The sequence below is a fragment of the Sarcophilus harrisii genome, chromosome 4 (genome assembly GCF_902635505.1).
Source record: "Sarcophilus harrisii chromosome 4, mSarHar1.11, whole genome shotgun sequence".
NCBI classification, from domain to species: domain Eukaryota; kingdom Metazoa; phylum Chordata; class Mammalia; order Dasyuromorphia; family Dasyuridae; genus Sarcophilus; species Sarcophilus harrisii.
Window position 1 is genome coordinate 174,895,474 of NC_045429.1, and position 21,654 is coordinate 174,917,127.

At 32.1% G+C, this 21,654-nt stretch overlaps 1 protein-coding gene across 2 annotated transcripts in view; it reads left to right on the forward strand.

Annotated features, from left to right (window-relative positions):
• LOC100918037 (triadin) overlaps nt 1-21,654 on the forward strand; it is a 193,754-nt gene that overhangs the window by 114,512 nt on the left and 57,588 nt on the right. For both annotated transcript variants that reach the window (XM_031964334.1, XM_031964335.1), the window contains exons 5-6: nt 6,561-6,620; nt 16,803-16,832. In XM_031964334.1, the coding sequence (XP_031820194.1) occupies nt 6,561-6,620; nt 16,803-16,832 (90 nt within the window). The remainder of the gene's footprint in view (nt 1-6,560; nt 6,621-16,802; nt 16,833-21,654) is intronic.

A 21,654-nucleotide genomic window follows, 5' to 3' on the forward strand; every position in this document is an offset into this window, starting at 1 on the left:
GACTACCCTGAAGGCCTTAGGATGAAAAATCCTATCCACACCCTGAGAAAAAACTGACTGTGTCTGAATACAAACTGAAGCATACTTTCTTTTTTTCCTTTATTTGACCTGAGTAGTTCTTTTTTTTTAAAGTTGGAGAGATCTATGTATTCTTTTGCTACATGACTTCACATGTGCTTTATTAAGGGGATTGGGGATTGAGATAGGGAGAGAACCTAGAATTCAAAGTTTAAAAAAATGAAAGTAAAAATTTGTCTAAATATAGCTGGGGGAAAATAAAAATATTGAATAAAAAAATAAAGGGAAGCCTAATGTGATAGGTCCTGTTAATACACCAGGCAGTAGTAATGGCCTACTGTTTGTGATTCTCTTCTTTGGGAAGATTTATATGAAGTGATACAGACTGTTGAAAGCAGAATTAAAAGAAGGATATACATATCCTATCACAACCATATAAACTAAAGACAACCAAACTATGGTATATTGCAACAATTAATGTGTGTAACATATTGTGAAGATCAAAGAACATATTTTTCCTGTCTATTGATTAATCAGATTGTTTTGGGACTTTGATGTTGTCCTTTGAAAAGGGGTTTGAGTATTTGTTGTATATGGGAAAAGTATGTGTTATGCCAAGACAAAATGTATAAAAAGTATATTTTTAAGAAAATTAGAAAAAGAACTGTATCAATCAGGTCAGGGTAAAAATATCTTCTTTCATGGTAGCAGGTGGTAGACTTTGATCAAGGCATTGGCATCCTCAATAAAATTTGAAAATTTTAAAAAAATTAGAAAGGAATTATATGGAACAGAATTTGAACTCAAGTCCAAACTAAATTAAGTCTTCCTAACTCCTAGTCTAGTACTTTATCAATTATCCCACCTATCTGCCTTAAAACTCTTCTTCCATTTTTTGACTTGGCTATTATTCGCTGAAGTTGTTATGTTTATAACCTTGAGAAAAATAAAGAAGCAACATGGTATGGTAAATTGATCATCAGAGCTTTAGTCAGTAATGACTTGGGTTTAAATCTTGCCCCTAAAACTTACTAGTTCTGTGATCCTGGCTAAGTCACTTAACTTCTTGGAGGTCATATAAAAATCAAGGTACTTGCAATGTATTCTCACAAGCTTTAACATAAGTATAGTGAAATCCTTAAGATGCTACATGTCTTTATTATTATACTTGATTCTTCTACCTTCTTCACCTTTCATACAGAGTTAGAAAGTCACATCAATTTACTAATTATTTTATTTTATTTTTAATTTATAGAATAAATAAATAATATAATAAAAATGATTTCACATGAAACTGCAAATCTGTTATGTACAACTTGCGATTTCTTTTCAATATATATGATAAAGTTATTAAGTAAAAAAAGAATATCTAGTTGGAAATGATCAACAGGTAGTTGACAATACAAAACATTAGTTTAGGAAAGAGACAGGGGCTAGGATTAGAGAACAATCAGTCATTACTGGAGAAGGTAATTAAACCTATGGCAATTGATAAATGTGGCTTGCAAGAGTGCATGAGGTCACAAAGAGAGTTAGCATCAGAAGTGGGCTTTGAGCTTAGACACGTTTGATCCAATGGGTTTTTTTCATTGTAATGTGGAGTTAGAACATTCTTTTTGATTTGGGAATATAAATGTTCTTTTCAGAGCCTCCTCTTATAATACAGGACTGCCTATAGCTATTCCTTATATATTGACTGCATTCTGAATGTCATTGGAAGAGGCTGTTATTTGTACCCCATGTACCTGCACCATGAATCACCTCTTCAGTCACCTGTAATATCTACACATGCAAAATTACCTCAGCATCCCTCCCCTAGTTTTCCATTCCTTACTCATTATGTTATTACTGTTGCAAAATATTTCTTAACTGATAAGTTCTGTGTTATCACACAATTTCTCCCCCACCAACCCCTTTTTTCAGTTTTAGTGGGATGAGTTTTAGTTTTTAGTTGAGTGAGTTTTACCATGTTTTCTTTTACTTTACAAATTTCAATTGGTCTCATTTGCCTTTAGATTAGGTATTATTTTACATTAAGTTTCAATTTTGTATAAATTTTATAATGTATGTAATTATAATATTGTAATACATGTATATGATTAATAACTATGCCCTTAATGATAATATATGATCAATTGCTTTTTTTTTCTTTTTTCTTGATAATGATATGTGATCAAAAATGTTTACTGTAGTGAGCACTTAATTTTAGAGCAGGTATTTTGTCAGGCAGTAAGAATTTAAAAACAAAATGAAACAAAACAACAACAGCCTCTGAACTTAAGAAATTTTACATTCTACTATAGGAAATAATTACATACACTGCAAAGACATTTATATTCCATCTCCCAACTTGTGATATTTTCACTGATTGTCTTCCATTCCTGAAATATGCTCTGCCACCTCAGCCCCATTCTGACTTTCCTGATTCTATCACTTTCCAGCTAAAATTCTACCTTCTGGGAGTCATGTCAAATAAATAGAAATTCATTTCTGTAGACCTTATATTGACTTAGAAAATCACAAATTAATGTGATCTATGTTATGGTGTATTTTTGTTTATTTGGTTAAGTATTTCCCAATTATATTTTAATCTGCTTCAGATCTCAAAAATCTCTCAGCATTTTTCTCACAGTATGCTGCTCAAAGACTAAAGATTATTATATGTGTTCTACTGAAATCTTTCCTGGTCTCCTCTAATTTTAGTGTCTTTATTGATTATTTTCAATTTGTCTTGCATATATCTTGTTTATGCACAGTTGTTTGCATGTAGTCTCCCTAATAGAATATAAACTTGATGGCATGGATTATCTTTTGTCTTTCTTGGCATAGAAAAAGCTTAGTATAGTACCTGACACATAGTAGGCTCTTAATAAATTTTTTTTTACTTTACTCATTGAAGTAATTTGGGGGGGGGAGAGAGCATTAATAAGAGGGGAAAATAGGAAACTTCTTATGCAGGTGAGATAGTACTGCTTAGATTTATCTTTTGACTCAATTCAACATATATTTATAAAGTTCACTTTAGGTGCCAGATATTGAGTTATGTTGTGAAGATAAGAAAGCCCTCAATAAGCATACATTTTGGGATTCCAAGAAACATGGAAGAGAGCATTGTAAGTTTAGGGGTCAGCCTGTGTAAAGGAAGGAAGAAGACATGAATGTGGTACACCAGGAATATCAAATAGGACAGCCTGGCTATATCCCAGAACATATAAGGAGTAATTGACCAGAAAGAAGTCACATGGAAAAAGGATTTCTCAGGTTTAGTTTCTGTCTTGATCAGATAGGGATAATAATTCATTCATTACCACAGGGAAATTGTGAGAAAAATATTTTGTACACACTAAAATGCTATAGAAATATGTACTATTTATTTAGATGTTCAATCTTGGAGCAGAAAATATTTTCATTTAACCACTCAAGTGGTCTTAGACAAGATCACTACCACAACCAACGCTGACTTGAAAGAAACAGATATTTAATTAATAGAAAAGGGTAATTGAGAGCATCATTAGTTGATAAGAAATTATCTTTTTTTAAGTGATGTCTGTAATCATAGCATTTTAGATAAAAGCCTAAATGGCCATTATTCCTTAGCTAAGAAGTAGGAAAAAGAGTGGGCACACTCAGAAGCAATTTCTTATGACTGTTAAGACACCAACAGTCATAGAATAAAATTGGTTAACTTTATTTATGAAATAAAACACAAGGCTACAGGGGAACATGAAAAAGGCAATAGACACAATCTAACTTTGACTGATCATTAGAATTGAAAGCTTATTTCTCATTTTCACGAACATCTGACTGACCAAATATTGCTGTTAGAAATTGCCTGATTTGACCTCTAAGCAATTACTTTTTTTAAAAGTAGTATTGTTATTTGTCTATGAAAGTGACGTTATTGCTTTACTGTTTTGTGTGGAAGTTTTTTGTACTTTTCTTTTTCAGTAACAGTGATGGCTTTAACCATGCATAGCATCTTTGGACTTCCCTTTTGAACAATAACACTCAGTTCTGAAAGAACCACCATTAGTTAGGAATTCAGGAAAGCAATTTTCTTCAAACTTGGGCTCAATTGCATACTGTTTTAAACAACTTTAGTAGTCAGTATAGTATTTTGTTTGCAAAGAAAAGACAATATTCGTGCACAAAGCTTGTCCCTAGAGAATGAGAGAAAGTTATCTGGCACTGCCTAAGATATTGGAGCCATGAAAAAATATATGCCACTTCCTCCACTATACATGCCATTTGGAATGAAATCACAAAAAACTGACATGGTTTACAAATAAATGTATTTGGTTATTTTTGTGGCTGTAGACAATGTATTGGATGGGGAGCTAGGTACTTGGGCTAGATCTTTGAGCTAGTTGCCCACTGCCACAAAAGTAACCAAGTACATTTATTTGCAAACAATTTCAGTCTTGTGATGATTTTCACAAAAAAGCAAATTGATATGCTGAACTTTGTTTCATAATGCTTGCTATGAAAAATTAAACATGTCATTTTGTATAATTATTTCTGTGTGTATTTGTGTAAATACTTTAAATTAGTAATTTTTAGATAAATTCTAATGAAAATGATGTTATGGAACCATAACTGTCACCATCCCCCCCAAATCTCATTATATTATTTTTTGTCTATTGTGAAAGCTTCTATGGTAATTATCCAAATCCCAACAGAGCTACTGTAGCAAGATAGGCCATCTGTCCGAGAGATGAAATATAAAAGCTTCCAAAATCTTAAACCTACTAAAGGCTAGTTTGATGATGTGGAACTTTCTCTCTGTCTCTGCCTTTGTCTTTCTCTGTCTCTGTCTTTTATCTGTCTCTCTGTCTCTGTTTCTGTCTCTCTATAGACCTCTATTTCTGTCTCTGTCATTTTCTTTATGTTTCTGTGTCTCTGTCTCTGTCTCTCACTTTTGCACTTATTCTCGCCCTCCCTTCCTGCCTGTCATAAGTGGATAAAACATTTTTCTGATTTCATCAGAATGATTATTCCTCGAACCAATTGCCTGTGCAGAACACAAATCTTCCACAATTATCTGAAATGTAAAACTGGCAACATTTCTGTTTGTGTTTTTAAAATATGCTTTGAAAAGCTGGTTAAAAGCAATTTTCTTCTTCCTTTAAAACAAAACAAACAAAAAACACACCCTGATATTCCAGTAGCAGATAAGGGTTCTCTTGCAGCAGCCCCTTCAAGTAAGTACAAGGATTAATGGAAATAATTACCCCTGTGATTTAGAACATCCATGAACAAAATTTTTGCCCTCCCTTCACACCACAGAAGTCTGAAGTATTGTTGTATCAAAAGAAAAATTATGTTGATATTATGTAATATTGTATATATATTTTGTGCATTTCTAAGGTTCTGAACTTTTTCTGCTCACCTTCCCATGTTGTCTGTGGTTTTCACAAAGCTCCACAAAAATTCTCACTTGATTTTTTTATGCCAACCAATGATATATCAAAATCATGACAGGAAAAATCACCATGTAAAAGAGATAACTGTAGTACAAATATTGTTATGCTTCATTAAAAACAATTTCCTATCTTTGGTATAAGAAACTTCTAGTGACAAAACTCCTTCTACCAATGCTAATCATTGGTATGTAGTATACAGTTTTTGGTTTTAGGGAGTTTCTTGGGACACACAACCAGTATAAAAGAGGTAGTACTTGAATCATCTAGATCTTCCAGACTTGATGGACACTTTTCTATCCATTATATCACATTGCTTCTCTCAGATAGGTTAAGGGATTTAACCAAGGTCACACAACTAGTAAGAGCTAGCTTCAGAATATTGCTGTTTTTGAATCCTAGAGATCTTTTCATGTCCTAATCTTGTCTCTCTGCCTAGTGACTTCTGCCAATAGTTTAAAAAGATTCTAATCTGTTATTTATTCTAGTTTAAACTAATGGGAAACCCAGGGTTCACTTTTATCATTAGGCTTATTTAATCACTGGCATATCAATATATACAACAAAGTCATGATGGGGGTGCTTTCAATATAATCTATATCTATCTTTCTATCTGCTTCCTGTAATTATTGGTTCAATGTGATTGCAAATACTGATTAAGAAATTTGACTCAATAATGCTGAGCCATCCTCCCTATTAGGTAGTTGTTACAGCTCATTTCACAAATTCTTAATTTAATATGTAAAAATTGTGTCTTACTAAATCTAAATTAGATTTCGATTAAGTGTTCTTAATTTGTAGTGAGAGTAATTGAAATAAAATGTAATTATAATTTGTGATTGGTTATAGCATTCTAACATGGTGAAAGCTTACCAAGATTTTTCCCCAGTGGCATTTTCTTTATGGAGCTACTAAAATGTCTCAGACTTTAAGATGGTATAAATAAAAGAAACAGCAATATGAGTAATAAAAATGTTTCCCTTTCATCTGTCTGCATCGTGTCATATAGGAAATTCAGGAAATACTATATAGCTCAGGGATCAACTTATGTTTGAAGTTCTTTTCTTCCCCAGTCATTATTCAAACTTTTTTTTCTAAAGTGCAAATTATGTTTCCCCCCAGCAATTCACAAAGAGAAGGCTGAAAAACAGGAAAAACCTGAAAAGAAAATAGCACCTAAAGGTAATTGTTTTTATTTGTTTTTCATTATTAGTGTTCAGGATATATTCTTTTTATATAAGCTTCTTTGAGAAGAATGAAACATACTTTTGCTTTGATGAATCATATAGGAGAGACAAAATAAAAACTAATTTGACTTTCTTAAAAATGATTAAATTATTTAATCCACAACATTAAGTATCTATCTTGTAAAGTTTTGGTAATACAAAGGGTAAAAAAATGAAGAAGTCTATGACTTCAAAGAGTTTTATTTTCCTAGATGGAAACAGAATACATACAGATTGACCATAGAAATCATATATAAAGCAAACTTTTTTTTTATATGTATGTTGGTAGAAAAGTATCCTTGAGTAGGAGGTAGCCCTTAAGTTGAGATTTAAAAAGAACTAAGAATTCGAAGAATAAGAGGAAAAGTAAGAAAATTCCAAGGATGAGGGGCACATATACAAAATAATAGAGGCAGGAGATAGAAAGTTAGTTTGGTTACAAAATGCAGGGTAGGATGAAGAATAATGTGAAATTCATTTAGAAAGAAGGGTTGACAAGACATGGTGCTCATACCTGTAATTCTGTCTACTGCGGGACCCCAAAGACTGTGGGCTGCTTGAGCTCAAGAAGTCTTAACTTCAGGGGGCTAAAGCTGGATGGATTACTTCATTAAATCTGAAACCACTATGATGAACCTGAAGGAGTGATGTTACCATGATGCTTAGAGAAAAGTGAGCAGGTCCAGGATGGAAACAGGGCAATCAAGATTCCTGTGCCAATCAGTGGACTGGGCTCATGAATGGGACTCTGGAAAAGATAGTGAATAGTGGGAAAAGAGGGCAGAGGAGACAGGAAGTTGGAAGAAAATGAGAGAGAGAATGAGAGAAAACATGAGAAAAAGAAGGAAAATACAAAAAAAATAAGAAGTTAAGGAAGGAGGGAGAGAAGACAAAAAAAAAGAAAGAAAATAGTGTGTCTTATAGGCATTATGGAGTCAGTTTGAGTATGGAAGAAACATGGAAGATATATCACTGTCAATCAAGAAAAAATATAATAATTTCAAAATATGTGACAATCTGGTGATTATGAGCTTCTTCTTGCAGTTTTATATTTGTTGAGATTATATCATTATTGAAGTCACTGGATAATAAATATAGTTTTAAAAATCACCATGAATTGATAGCAGTCCTGAGAAATGATGGGACTTCCCAACACTTTTTTAGCTTTAGTTTCTGGATTCCCAATTGTGGACTTTCTTTTCCCTTTTTCTTTGCTATCACTATGCTGCTGAAATGTACCACAAATCATTTTAGTTCTTTATTTCCCATGTCATGAAATACTTTTGAAAATATTTGGAGGAAAATAAAAAAGATAATTTAACCCAATACAGACTTGCCATGCCTCATAATATTTCTTTTGTGTGTACATGCAGTATGGAAGTCCAAAGGTTATAATATAATCATTCAACATCCCTTCAATAGAACATCATTTAGGAACCATTTCAGCAAACCATCTTTGCCTTCTTAATATCTTCCCTCATCTATGTTAACTTTCTTGGCCACAATTATTTAAGCAAACCTAACTTGTGATGTAGGAATATTTAATAGGTACAACATTTGTGTAATATGAGCAGAAACTAAGAGAAATTACAAGTGTTGATAAATGCCTTTCAGTGTATATTTCAATACATTATGTGGAATAATTAGTATTGTATAATAGAATTGTGTTATGCAAAATTAATTGTAATTACTGCCAAATCTAAGTAATATAAAACTAGTTACTGATTAACCTTGAGCTATGTTAATATTTGAATCATTGTGATGGTGCTTCACTTTTGCTAAATCATCTTTCTCTGAAGAGCTCAAAACACTTTATTGATATGGCCTCTTTAAATTTAACAGTATCCCATATGTTCAAGATAGTTCAGCCAATGCTCATATAAAACTGGACACTAACCCTTACTCATCTGGAATTTATTTTTATTTCTACCTAATGTTGTCTACTTCTCTCTTTCTTCCCTCCCTCCTCTTTCTCTCTCTCTCTCTCTCTCTCTCTCTCTCTTTCTCTCTCTCTCTCTCTCCTCTTTCTCCTCTTGTCTGCTCCTCTCCTTTCCTTTCTCTTTGTTTTTACTTCTTTATTCAGGGAAGTTTGACATAGTTTATAAGTCCTGCTTGCCAATGAGAACTAAATTTTAATATCCTTGTTTGCAGGTTTCTGTTAGATATATGATTAAGGAGATTGGGATTTTGGATTCTTTTTTTATTTATCCTTCTCTAGTTTTTTGCTGCTCTGTTAATGGTGTTGCTCCTGGGTTGTATGTAGCTATGCAGATGGCACCATTTGTTTTTTGGACCTGACTTTATTTGGAGCATGCTGTCAAAGGCTTAGAGCAGGGTACTGTAGAGTGGGTTTATTAAACTGTCAAAAGAGCTAGTGAGCATTGAATAATTAAAGCAGAGAATTTGGCTGCAAGTCCCCAATTTCTCAGAGCCTATCCTAAAGTCAAGGAGTTGACTAGTCTGGATAGGTTTTCTGAATAGCTCAGATATATTTGGGATGCTGAATATTTCTCAATAATGAGGGAATGTAGTTTAAAAGTTACAGAACAGGACTGTGGGTTAGATCGGTGGATTTTAGTGGTTATTCTACATGTTTGTTTCTAGTATGACTGAAGTTGACATTGTACATAATTTGTAAGGTTTCTCACTTATGAAGAGGAGTGGATTAGCATCTCCCTATTTTTGTACAAATAAATATGTGTATACATGCATACATATTTGTATACATATATACACATGTGTTATGTTTATATATCATGATGCATTAATTTCTGTTTATGAGGCTATATTTAAAAGCACTTTAATTCCCTCACAAAATATACATTGAACAAGGTTATAATAGTAGCTAGTGCTATATAAAAGAGGATTATGGATTAGTTGTTCATCAAAAAGTTATGAAGTAAATCTGACTTTGAAAGGTATAAATACTTTTTTGAAGGATGAACTTCTAATGTTAGAGAAATTTTTGTGGGAGAAAATTATGATTTGGGGAAAATCAGAAAGCTCTGTTATTATTGTCTTAATTTTGATTTCCTTTTCATGATGCATTTCCTAAGAGCTGATGGTTTTCAAACTTTAAAGGACCTTAGGAATTATTTAGTTTACCCACTTCCTGATTTTTTTAAGGATATCAAAAATTAGTACAAGAAATTAAGTAATTTGTTTAAGGTCTTAACATAAATAGCAGAACTGGAACAATTGCACTTTCGTATTTGATCTGCAAGTATAAATAACTAAGGACCACAGTTGTTATGAAAACAAAACTATAGAAAAATAGAGATATAAAATATAGGAAAATAAAATATTTTCAGTTCACAAAGCCCTTTTGTGTAATAACAAGAGAAATAGGGGTCATAGTGAAACTCAGGTTTTAAAATTTATGTATTATCATTCCAACTTTTTGAATAGTCAATGTATTTTGCTTCTTTTTTGAGAAAAAAGAAATGTGCTTGTATTATCCCTTATATTGGATGACTTTTCCCCTTTATGATTAAGTTATTCATTTGTTATAATAGTGACATTATAAAGAGTAAATATGATTTTAATATTTCAGCAAAAAATTACTAATTACAAAGGAGTTTACCTTTATGTGTTGGACATACACAAATCTCCCAGTTTTCTGTGAAAAGAAATGAAAACAGGAAATATATCTTATTACCATGCTGTATCTTGGAGGATTTTTAAAATAAATATCAAAATGTAAAAGTATTTATTGTTTATTCCTTCTTAAATCAGTAAAAACATAAGAGGTTGTTTGCTGAGGCAATTGGGGTTAAGTGACTTGCCCAGGATCATACAGGTAGGAAATATTAAGTGCCTCAGGTCCTCCTGATGTCAGGGCTAGTGTTCTATCCACTGTGCCATCTAGGTGCCCCTGTGTTCATTGTTTCTTAAGGCATCAATTATATTGATCTTTACATTTATATAAGCAATCCCAATTAATATTCATTGGCTGTATTTCTAGCCACTCCCCAAAAGGTAATTTTTTGGATATGTTGGGGTATAAATGCTTTTTCTTTGAACTTCTTGGGGATTATGCGTAATTGTAGGATTTGGGGATCAAATGATACAGACATTATAATGAATTGCCAAAATATAATTTAAAATTACTTACCCTAATTGTTGGCCAATTCACAGTCATTATGAAGCCTCTCAACATCGATTCTTTCCATATTTGGTCATCATTTTCAATTTGTTAGGTATGTGGTGAGATCATTATATTGTTTTAGTTTTATTTTGCACTTTTTTGATTAATGATTTGGAGGAACCTTTATTTACTGGGGAATATTTCGACTCCATATATTGTGTTAATGTCTTATGTATCTTAAGTACCAGACACTTGGTAGAGATATTTGATGTAACATTTTTTCTCCAATAATTTGCCTTCAAATCCTAACTTCATTTATTTTGCTCATTTTAAAATCTGTCAAATGTAATATAATCAAAATTTTGCATTTTATTTTTGTGACCACTTCTCTATTTATAGCTAAAGATTCTTATCCACCTCTGCATAAATTGTTAATTATTGGATCACTTAACAAATTATTTCTATCAAGGGTTCTTCTATAATATTGACTTATGAATGCAGACTCCCTTTCTGAAAGTTGCTTTTTTTCTACAGTCACCAAAGTGAAATTTTATATTCTGTGTATCTTTTGAAAATAAAATGTGGTCCATTGCAAGCCATCATTTTTGAAAGCCTTTTCACATTTTTATTAATGACACATTTAGGGAATCACTCAATATCTCAAAATTTTGTCAGTTCCATCATAGATTTCATTTGCATATGCTTGGTAAAGTCCCCCTATACTGTATTTGTTCTCTTTGGGTCCATTTCTACTTTGTCATGCTGTAAATCAGAGACAATGATGTTATTATCCAAATGCATTGATAATGGAGCATATTGTTGTTGAAATCTTTATACTTAGCATCTTTTTTTCATTTTTTTCCTTCTAGTTCCATCTTTAAATTGAATGATTTGGTGTAATTTTGTATAACTAAACTTTTGGCAAGCTCAGTTTACAAATAGTCTACAAACCACTTCCCAAAGTAAGTGGTTTAACTTACTCTGCTATTTTTAACATTCTCTGCTATTTTTCTAAAACTTAACTTATGTCAGAAGCAGAAAAGGGGCTGTACAATACTAAAAGCTACTCAGGACTATTTTTTTTGTTTGTTGTTGATTGCAATTACAAAAAAAGAAAATTAATAATCTATAACTGTTCTATTGAGGATGAATTTCCTCTCCATAACTAGCTGTTGCACTACAAATTCTGTCACCAATACTTCTCTTGAGGGCTTTTTAGGTAGTGGAATCTGCCTGAACTTATATTCTTCTGATACAATCTGGGCACGAGTGTTACTCTACAAGGAAACATCACATTAGTATTTATTTTATAGTAAATGTAGTTATATTATTTAGTAGTAAATGTAGTTATATTACAAAAAAAGTTACATTTTATAGATGATATAGTTTATCTCCTAGGGATGTCTACTTTGGAATGATAACCTCTTAGTTATTAATTTGAGTTGAGGCAGTGATGTGACATAATACAGAAAGTCACTGGTGAATGTGGAAAGAACACCAGACTGAGAATTAGGAGATCTTACTTCTAATATACAGTTTGTCCAATGTTTGATAAGTAAATTAATTTTCCTGGATGTCTGATCTATGAGAGATGGGAAACACAGACTAGATGATTTCTAAGACCTCAATTCTATTAATAACATTCAAAATTGTCAATGCCGTAAAATTACCCATACATATAACTTGTAACTAAAAAGCTATTAAAAATAATATTCAAAATTCTGAATCTGTTTGGTAGTTAGGTAGGACAGCAGCCTCCTGAAACATCTCTCCTTATCCAAACATAGCTTTCTCCCTCCACATAGCTTCCTTGGGCTTTCCCAAGGTTTCCCTGGTGAAGTTTCTTCTCCTTTTAAAACCTGAGTGATCCCAATTCTCTGGCACAACTTCCTAATCTGAGGCCAGTTAAAAGCCTAAGATATGTGGGTTCAAGATCTTTTAGATCAAGGGGGTCTCTATACACTTATGATTTATCCTGATGATTGACCACACATGTTTGTTTCTATAAATGAGGGAAATAGCGTCCTGAGAAACCAAATGCTTCTATATTATTTGCTCTATATCCTTGTTGAATAGTCTTCCTGTGGTTGAGCAAAATAAGCCTTTGTTAAATATTCAGTTACTCAGGTGTATTTCATTTTGTCCCAACATTGAACCTGAACTAAATAGCAATGTCTTTGGAGATATTCCTACAACATTAGGGAAAGGCAGTGAAATGTGTCATAAAAGTTTCAAATTCACTGGGCCTGTGATAGTCTATCAGTTTTCACTCTTTAGATGTGCAGAGCATGCATATTGGAGCCCAGAATTTGTCACCCCAAATTAGATTAGCTATCTGAAAGCATCTAGGATCATGTTCAGTGGTGGATCACAACTGGCTCTGTGCCATTAGGGCTTTAAAAGTTTTTGATGAAAAATTTTACTTTAGTTTGAGGAAAATATACAAATATTTCATCAGTGCTAAAAACGAATATTCTATTTTCAAAGGAAAGTGCAAAAGAGAAGGGAACAAAGGCAGAAAGAAAATGTTGCATTTAGAAGTAAAATTAGGTAATATCTCATTACAAAGATCCATCACTAAAATTTATTTAATATTTATAAAATATTAAATATTTAATATTTATAAAATATTTAATATTTTTTAATTTAATTATTTAATATTTAATATTTATAAAATCTTTACTTAGATTAGTTCCCTTTCACCTTTGAGTATTTTCCACGTGCTCAACTTTGAATAGGAAAAAGTTAACCCCTCTTCAAAATGTCCTGTTTTGGTGAATTTTGTTAGCAGCCTCCCTAAGTCTGCAGTTGATGAGATAGAATTTTGTTTAATTAAAATCAATTGACCTTAAATTGAAACATGGTACTACTTGAAAAACAAAAACAAAAACAACTCAGTGTTCAAAAGGGCTTTTAAAATCTAGCTTGACACTTTTGATTCAATCACTAAGAAGAGAAAGGGTTACAAAATAGTATGGCCTGACTCAGAAACCAAGATTTCCACTATTCCAGCTGTAGCTTGGGCGCTGGTATTGTGCCTGATTAAGAACTGTAGGGTCAGGGTTATTGCTTGCACTTAGTTCTATTTCAGCAAAGGACACCCAACCCTGCTGGCAAGCATTCAGGGCCAAGAGTACTGTGAAAGAACCTAAGGCAGCTGGCAGAAAGCTGTAGGGAGAACCATATGGGGATAGTTAGAGAGAGCTCTTGGAGCTGAGCTGAGCGAAAGTCCTCATTGGGGAAAGGTCAGCCTTTGGACAAGCAGAGTTGTGACAAGTTGCTTGCCAAATATTAAAACCATTCCAAATGGTGGATTCCTTTTGTTTTTAATTATCAGCATGGCTAAGGGACTTTTGTGTCTTATAAATAAGAATGACAAACAAATTAAGCTCTAGCAGGTGCAAAAAGCTTATTTTGTCCTGAGCTAAAAATGTACCAGCTAAGATATATCTTGTCAAACTGTGTCAGTAGCAAGAAGGGTTGATGTTGATGTTTTTGTCTTTGTTTTTGTTTTTTCCCTCTGCTTTTATATTATTAGATATTGAAATCAAGCTAAGAAGCACAAAGAGTGGTTACTATTACAGATTAGTTTTATGTCAGAATGATGAAATTGGATTGTATTATTATGATTGTTTTGATGAGAGAAATACACCAACTTGGAGTTTGCTTAATCTCTCCAGTGCTTGAAGTTTCTTCCCAAGATGCTGTAGTGGCTAGTTTCCATTTTGAAGAGGTCCCTGGGGTACGTAGGTACAGCTGCTTCTCTAAGCAGTATTATGCTGCCACTTCTAAGGATAATGAAATTTCAGTGTACAGTAACTGGGTCTGCAAATCAAAACTTACACTGGGAGCAACCAGACCTTCCCTAGGGCAGTGAGGATAAGGCATTAATATGCTAATCTAAGGTTGAATTCAGCCCAGTTGCTCTTTTGATTTTGTATTAATTCTCTCATTTATGTCCATGTGCCCATCAATCTGAAAAGCCTTGAATAGAATGGACAACCATCTGTCTGAGGTGGGTTAGGGCCAGTCCTTCCTGGAGGCAGAAAAATAGACAAGGCGTTCTCTTGAGAATCCTTCTAATCAAGGTATAGAAAGAATGGCTTATCATAGCCAAACTTGTTACTCTTAGAGGAGGTTTGAAAGTATTTTGCTGTTATTATTATTATTATGTTTTTATTTTATCTGAGTCATATTATAAAATCGAAGTAAACAAGTTCTATGTTGGAGTCTCATTGGTGAAAAAATATGCATTAATAAGGCATAATCAAAAGCAAGTTTAATGTATGGACCAATACTAATGATTCCATGATGAGTAGCAGGACTGTATGTCCTCTATTTATCTCTTATATATTTATTTCAATCTCAATTTACACTTATGAAAAAGATGTTAGAAATGGAGTTAAAAGACATTCACTTTGGAAACTCACTTCATTTCTTAGGGCCTCATTATCTGACCTTCAAATTGAGATACCAATATTGGTCATTTATCTATTTCAAAGATTCTTCTGAGAATCAAATGGAATGATGTAACCATAAAGAGCTGTTTAACTATATTAATTCCCTTATTGTGTGACATGCTGTTATTTTATTGGAAGTTTGGCAAAGTTTGTTTGATCTGATATCAAAGAGAGTTTTTTGAGTATAAAATGAAAAATGTACATGTTACCCAAGACAGAGCCACAAGAAGAGCCATGTCGGAACAGTGAGAGAGGAGCTGAGTTGATTTGAAAGTCCTGATGGGGAAAGGTTAGCCTTCAGACGAGTAGAGATATGCCAATTTGCTTGCCAAATATTTTGACAATAAACTCTCTTGGCTTTAGAGCTAAAAGACCTGGGTATGCATCATAGTTTTGATACTTACTAGATATGTGACTCAGCAAATCATTTAAACACTGCTTCTTTTATCTGTAAAATGGGGTTATTAAGATTTATATTTGCTACTCGACAAATACATAATTTAGTGTTTAAATCATAAAATGCTAAAGAATGGGGTATTGGTATTATGAAAAATAACCTAAAGAATAAAAATAATGAGAAAGGTAAAATTAGATTTCAATATACTTATGTCTTTTTTCTATTCCTAATTAGTCATTATGATACAGATACAAGTCTGGCTACTTTGAGTGTTATGTGGAAATATAAGAAAGCTTTTCTCATCATCTTACAGAGTTTAACATTCCATTGCTAGGAATGGTCTGGAGGCTTGAAAAAGCTGAGGGATATTCTCTTACCTTGTTGGCTACTTCTCTTTTAATGTTGGTATTAGTGACAGCCTATTCTTGGTTCTAGGTTAAACATGGAAATGAGAAAAGAAATCTATAAATATCAGAGAAGTTACCAATGCCTAGAATTAAGCAAATAAGAATATCATGATGTCATTATCATCATATGACATATATTTTATTCAACAAATTACAAAATTACACATTTTCTGCTGATATCTTTCTATATTTTTCTGTTTTCTTCTGAATATTTAAAAAGTGTCATTGAAGTGATAAATAGATATACACATTATGATCTTACATATATGCACGTATTTGTGTCTAATTATAGCCTTATCTAGGGTGGGTTGTGGAGGGAAGGAAAAAAAGGCACAGCAGAAAACAAAAGAAAAATCTTAGAAGGAACATAGAAAAGCAGGATAGTTTTGAAAATGATGCATAGTAGTTATTAGCTTTTCCCCAAGATGCAAAGAATATAAAATAGAAATGTATGGTTTTATGCTGAATCCTCTTTTTATGTTGTTCTGTGTATATGGAAATGTTCTTTATTTTTATTTTTTATGTATTTAATTTCAAATGAATAAAAATAAAAAAAGAAAAATGTTATTGATTCTTTTTCACATCTTATATTATACACTTACTTTCTACTCTCTAAGTAAATAAATAACCTCTCTTGTAACTATTACAAACCCAGAAATATTTGTTTGTTAATGATTGTTAAATATGCAATTAAAAAAGCTCTAGGATCCTAAAATTGTTTTACATTATATTCTAATTATAATATTATTATTCCCCTTTTAATAAAATATTATTTATTCCTTTACAGTAACTCACAAAGAAAAACCAGAAAAGAAAGGTAAGGAATTATTATTGTTTTTATATAATTTTATTTTACTTTTGATATACTTCTTTATTCAATTCTTCTTTTTCTCTGGTTTCTGGGTGCAAATGTTGATGCTTTCTACTGATTTCTGGTTCAAGAAACTCAAACTGTAGAAAACTCTCACTAATCTTACTCTTATTGTCTTAGGGAGATGATCTATAATTCTTAAAGGCTATTCCAATAGAGGTCAAATTCTGGGATATGCTGGAATATCCCTTCAATCATGGGTACATAACTGCTAAGAACTTAACACAGTGTCTGACACTTGGTAGATACCCTTCCCTTTCCTTCCTCCAGCAAAAATGTGTCTATGTTGTCCAAAGACCAACCTGCCTATCTATATAGAGTTTAATATAGGAAAGAATACTGATTTAAGAATTAGGGGACTAGAATTTAAATACCATTTCTGACTTTTCTGACTTTTTATCACTTGAATCATCTGGGCAAATCACTTAACTGCATAGGTTTCAGTTTTTACATCCTTAAAAAATCCTCTTAGCATATATATATATATATATATATATATATATATATATATATATATATATATATATAGATAGAGAGAGAGAGAGAGAGAGAGAGAGAGAGAGAGAGAGAGAAAGAGGTATAATTCTTAGGTGGTTACATTTTTCTTTCATTCCTTCTTTTTCTCCCTCTTTCCCTCCCCCTTTTCTTCTCCCTCCCTCCCTCCCTCCCTCCCTTCCTTCCTTCCTTCCTTCCTTCCTTCCTTCCTTCCTTCCTTCCTTCTTTCCTTCCTTCTTCTTTCCCTTGATTGCTTGTTAGTGTACTACAACCCATATAGGGTGTCTGCTCAAATATAGAGGTATTAAAATCTGTGACTATACAGATAACCCACACTGAATTAAATATTGTATCATTAAAAAGAAATAAAGTATTCTTCTTGGGCTGAAAAGTCCTCTGACAGTTAAAGATACTTTTGAAGATATTGATATCTTATTTACTTTATTCAGTTCACATCTGAGCTCAATGAGTCTGAAATGTTTATTAATTTTATTAATTAAATAATTTTTCTAGTGATGATCTAAGCGGATATCATATGTTCATCTGCAAATCTATTGAGAGAGAAATGCCTAAGAATCCTTTTTCTTAGTAAATTATATGTTTCCCTAAAGTTTTACTCTTATACCTCTCTCTTGAAATGACACTGGGTTCTCAAAGGTTAAGTCAATGAAATATCATCTCTGACAGGGCGCCAGTTTGGAAAGACTTCAAGTACTGGCTTCAGTGAAAGATAATATTCATGTAATCTGAGGAATAGTCTTTACAAACTTAGAGAGACACATATCAGGTTGGAAACAGTGTGATAAAATTTTTGCTTATAACAATTCTTAAATATCAACTATGATCTCTGAAGCAATATAGTGTATCAGTGAATAAAATATCTGCCCTTATTAGATCACAGGTTTCTGAAGTACTAAAATGTATTAATAAACTCTGCTTAAATTTCTGGTTATGTAGTTTCAGATGTAATGACATAATGAGTTTATAGTTATGTGGTTTAAGTTTCAGGGTTTTTGTAAACTCTAAAGTCCTTATAGTCACTTTTTTTTTTCAAACATGAAGATTCAATGCTCTTTAAATTGTAAACTACAATTTACTACAGAATTTGGATAAAAGTCATGGACATACATTTCTGGTTAGCAGACATCACATGCCAATTGTCTTACATATACTTATAGTTTTTAAATATTATCCATGTCCCTTACTTAAGACAAGATAAGTTAGTAAGCCATCCATGATAATAGTCAATGAATGGAGTCCTGTTCAATTCAACCAAACTCAGTCCTTTTTAAATCTAGGCCATTCATACCATATCACTTGGTAAATGGAAAGTCAGGGAAGGGTAGTGGAAATAAATGGTTAGTAGGTTGATGAAGGAGAATATAATCCCATTGGGGGAAAAGGAATCCTAATTCTGTTCTTCATGCCTCTGAAGTTAAGTACAATAACTTCTAAACATTCAACAAGACTATGTTTTGAAGTTGTGGAATTTTGACATATTTGTACTTGGAATGCTGATTTGGAATATATCTGTAGAAAAAAAATTCCATTAAAGATTGAAATGTACTATTTTTTTTTAAAGTTTTTTTCCCCTAAAATACCTGGGGATGGCTATTCTAATCTAATATTTAAATTTTATTAGCAATCATGAAGTTCATTACTATTCTTGTTCTTGAAAAATGTAGAACTGAACTCTTTTTGCATTTCCAATAATTTATTATTAGTAGGCAAAACTTCAAATGCATTTATATAATTGGATTTCTCTTCCATCTCTTTTCCTCTCCTTCCCTCCCTCTCTCTTGCTCTTCTCCTTCTTTCTCTCCTTTTTCCTCAACCTCTCTTTCCTTCTCCTTTTCCCTTTTCCCTCTTTCTCTCATTAATTTCCTTGTCTATAATTTGTATTCATTATGTGATTTTAAAATTTCCCTTCCCTTTTTTCTCCTCTACATATACATTCATATATATGAATATATAATATTACTACATGAAGTGAAAAAAAAAATTTTTAAAAAGAAAAGTTTGAAAATGGGATCCTAAAAGTTGTTTAAAGCCTTTAAACTGCAAACAGAAAGAGTAGACCACATGGGTTACTTCCAGTACCACTTTCATTTAGTCACATGGATCCTGAGAGTTGATAGTGTAGCAGTATATAATAGCAAGCACTTTTAGAATACTGCTGTCTTAAATTCATCATGTTCTTACTGCTTTTTCAGAGAAAAAAATTTATGAGCTAGTTATTTTGATTAGAATTTTAGCATGATCTACTGGAAGAAATATTTTATATCTGAAATGAAATAAAAATCACTGGACATCACAATTTATAATACACAACACACAAATTACATTAGCAAGTTGTTTATTTTCCCAACCTCTGGAGATTTACTCTGTTTGAGAGAGTTTATATAAATACCTTGGCAAAATATGACCATCACAAATCATTTATTTGTGATGCTTTCCTAAAGGAACAGTCATTTTACTCCAAAGGTTGAATTCATATTATATTATTGTGTGCCAATAGATTAAAAATAATTTTGACAGTAGTGTCATCAATAAAAATAATAGCAACAATACTAGCTAGCACTTTAAGATTTGCAAAATGCTTTAAGTATTTGTATATGTACTCATTTGATTCTCACAATGACATGTTGCTGTTTTTGTCTCCTTTTATAGTTGATAAAACTGAGTCAGAGAGAGTTTATATATTTTTCCCAAATTTATCTATCTAGCAAGTGTCTAAGATAGAATTCAAACTCAAGTCTTTCTGGCTCAAACAATTCACTGCCTTAACTAACTGCCAAGTAGATGTACCTTTCTAATTATTTTTTTTCATCTGAGATAAAATCAGCTTATGATCCTGGGACATACCACTTGATCACAGCAGTGGGAATTTGGGACAAAACGCATGGATTTGACAAAGAGTATATTAAAGACCATAAGGAAATTAATATTTAACTTGAAAATTGCTATAGGTAGGTGGGAAATTGAGATTTTACTGGAAAATCTGACTTCTGTAATTGTAAGGGAATGATCTATTTCATGTTTGTAAAGATTTTCTGAAAAATAGCAAACAACAATAAATAATCAAGAAATTAAACATTTAAAAGTTCACAAAATTAATTGATGGGTGCTTTTTGTGGAAGTTCCAGCCTTCGGTAATCATAGTTATAAGCAGAATAAGAAATTCATTTCCTATTGGCTTTAGGAGCTGCTGATTTTATGTAAATAAAGGATTTGAGTATCATCACCTATTAGGTACTCCATAAATATTAAGGATCATCATTTTTTTACATTGCAAATGAATACTACAGGAATATGCTGGAGTCAGATCTTGCTAGCTCATGAAACCTGATTATTAAATTTTCAATGTAAGATTTTATATCTCAGAAATCAGGAAATGCTATAATACAGTGCTTTATTTATTTGTTAGTCTGTTTATTTGTTTATTCATTTGAGAGGAGGCATTGCCTAGATTTAAGAAATATTGGAGACAATGTTAATATGTTAAAAATGTGTTATATATACATTTCTCCCCAGCCAGTTGTTAAATATCTATCAATATATCCCTGGATCTAGGGAGAATAAAGTTTAATCCTTTTCTTAAATAAATAAGAAAAGCCCAGATAAGTGAAGTGATGGGCCTGATATTATACAGTTACTTGATGGAAGAATTGGGATTAGAAGCCATGTTTGAATAGTACCTTTCTAATGAGTTCCTATATTTCCAATGCATTATGAACAAAATTATTCAAATACTCTTATAAAGTATTTGATCCCTGATATCCAGAATTTATACATTAAACTAAATGGTTAGAGGAATCTGTGAGTAATAATGAAGACTGATACATGAATGATTAGATATTGGAGGGAATCTAATATATTTATATGACTGAAATAAAATGTGCATGACCAAAAATTACTTACACTACAGTCCCTATCAGTTAATCTCCCCCACCGGAATCCTCATTGTGCAATCCAAGATAACATATTACCTAGCCACCCATCCCTTGATGCTTATTTTTTCTGTTATTTTGAATTCGATTCAATAACTCTAAAAGAACATCCATTAATTTATAGAGGGTATGTTCCCATGCTGATGAAATTACAGATCCTAAAATTAATGTATTAGATTAAATCTGAGATATAATTTATCAGTTAGCATGCAATAACAATTACAAAAAACATGTATACTACAGTTGTCTTGACTTGATCTCTATTCAGTTGCTACTGACTTCTGTTTGAGGTGGAATTCATATTTAGAGACTACATTTGCCTT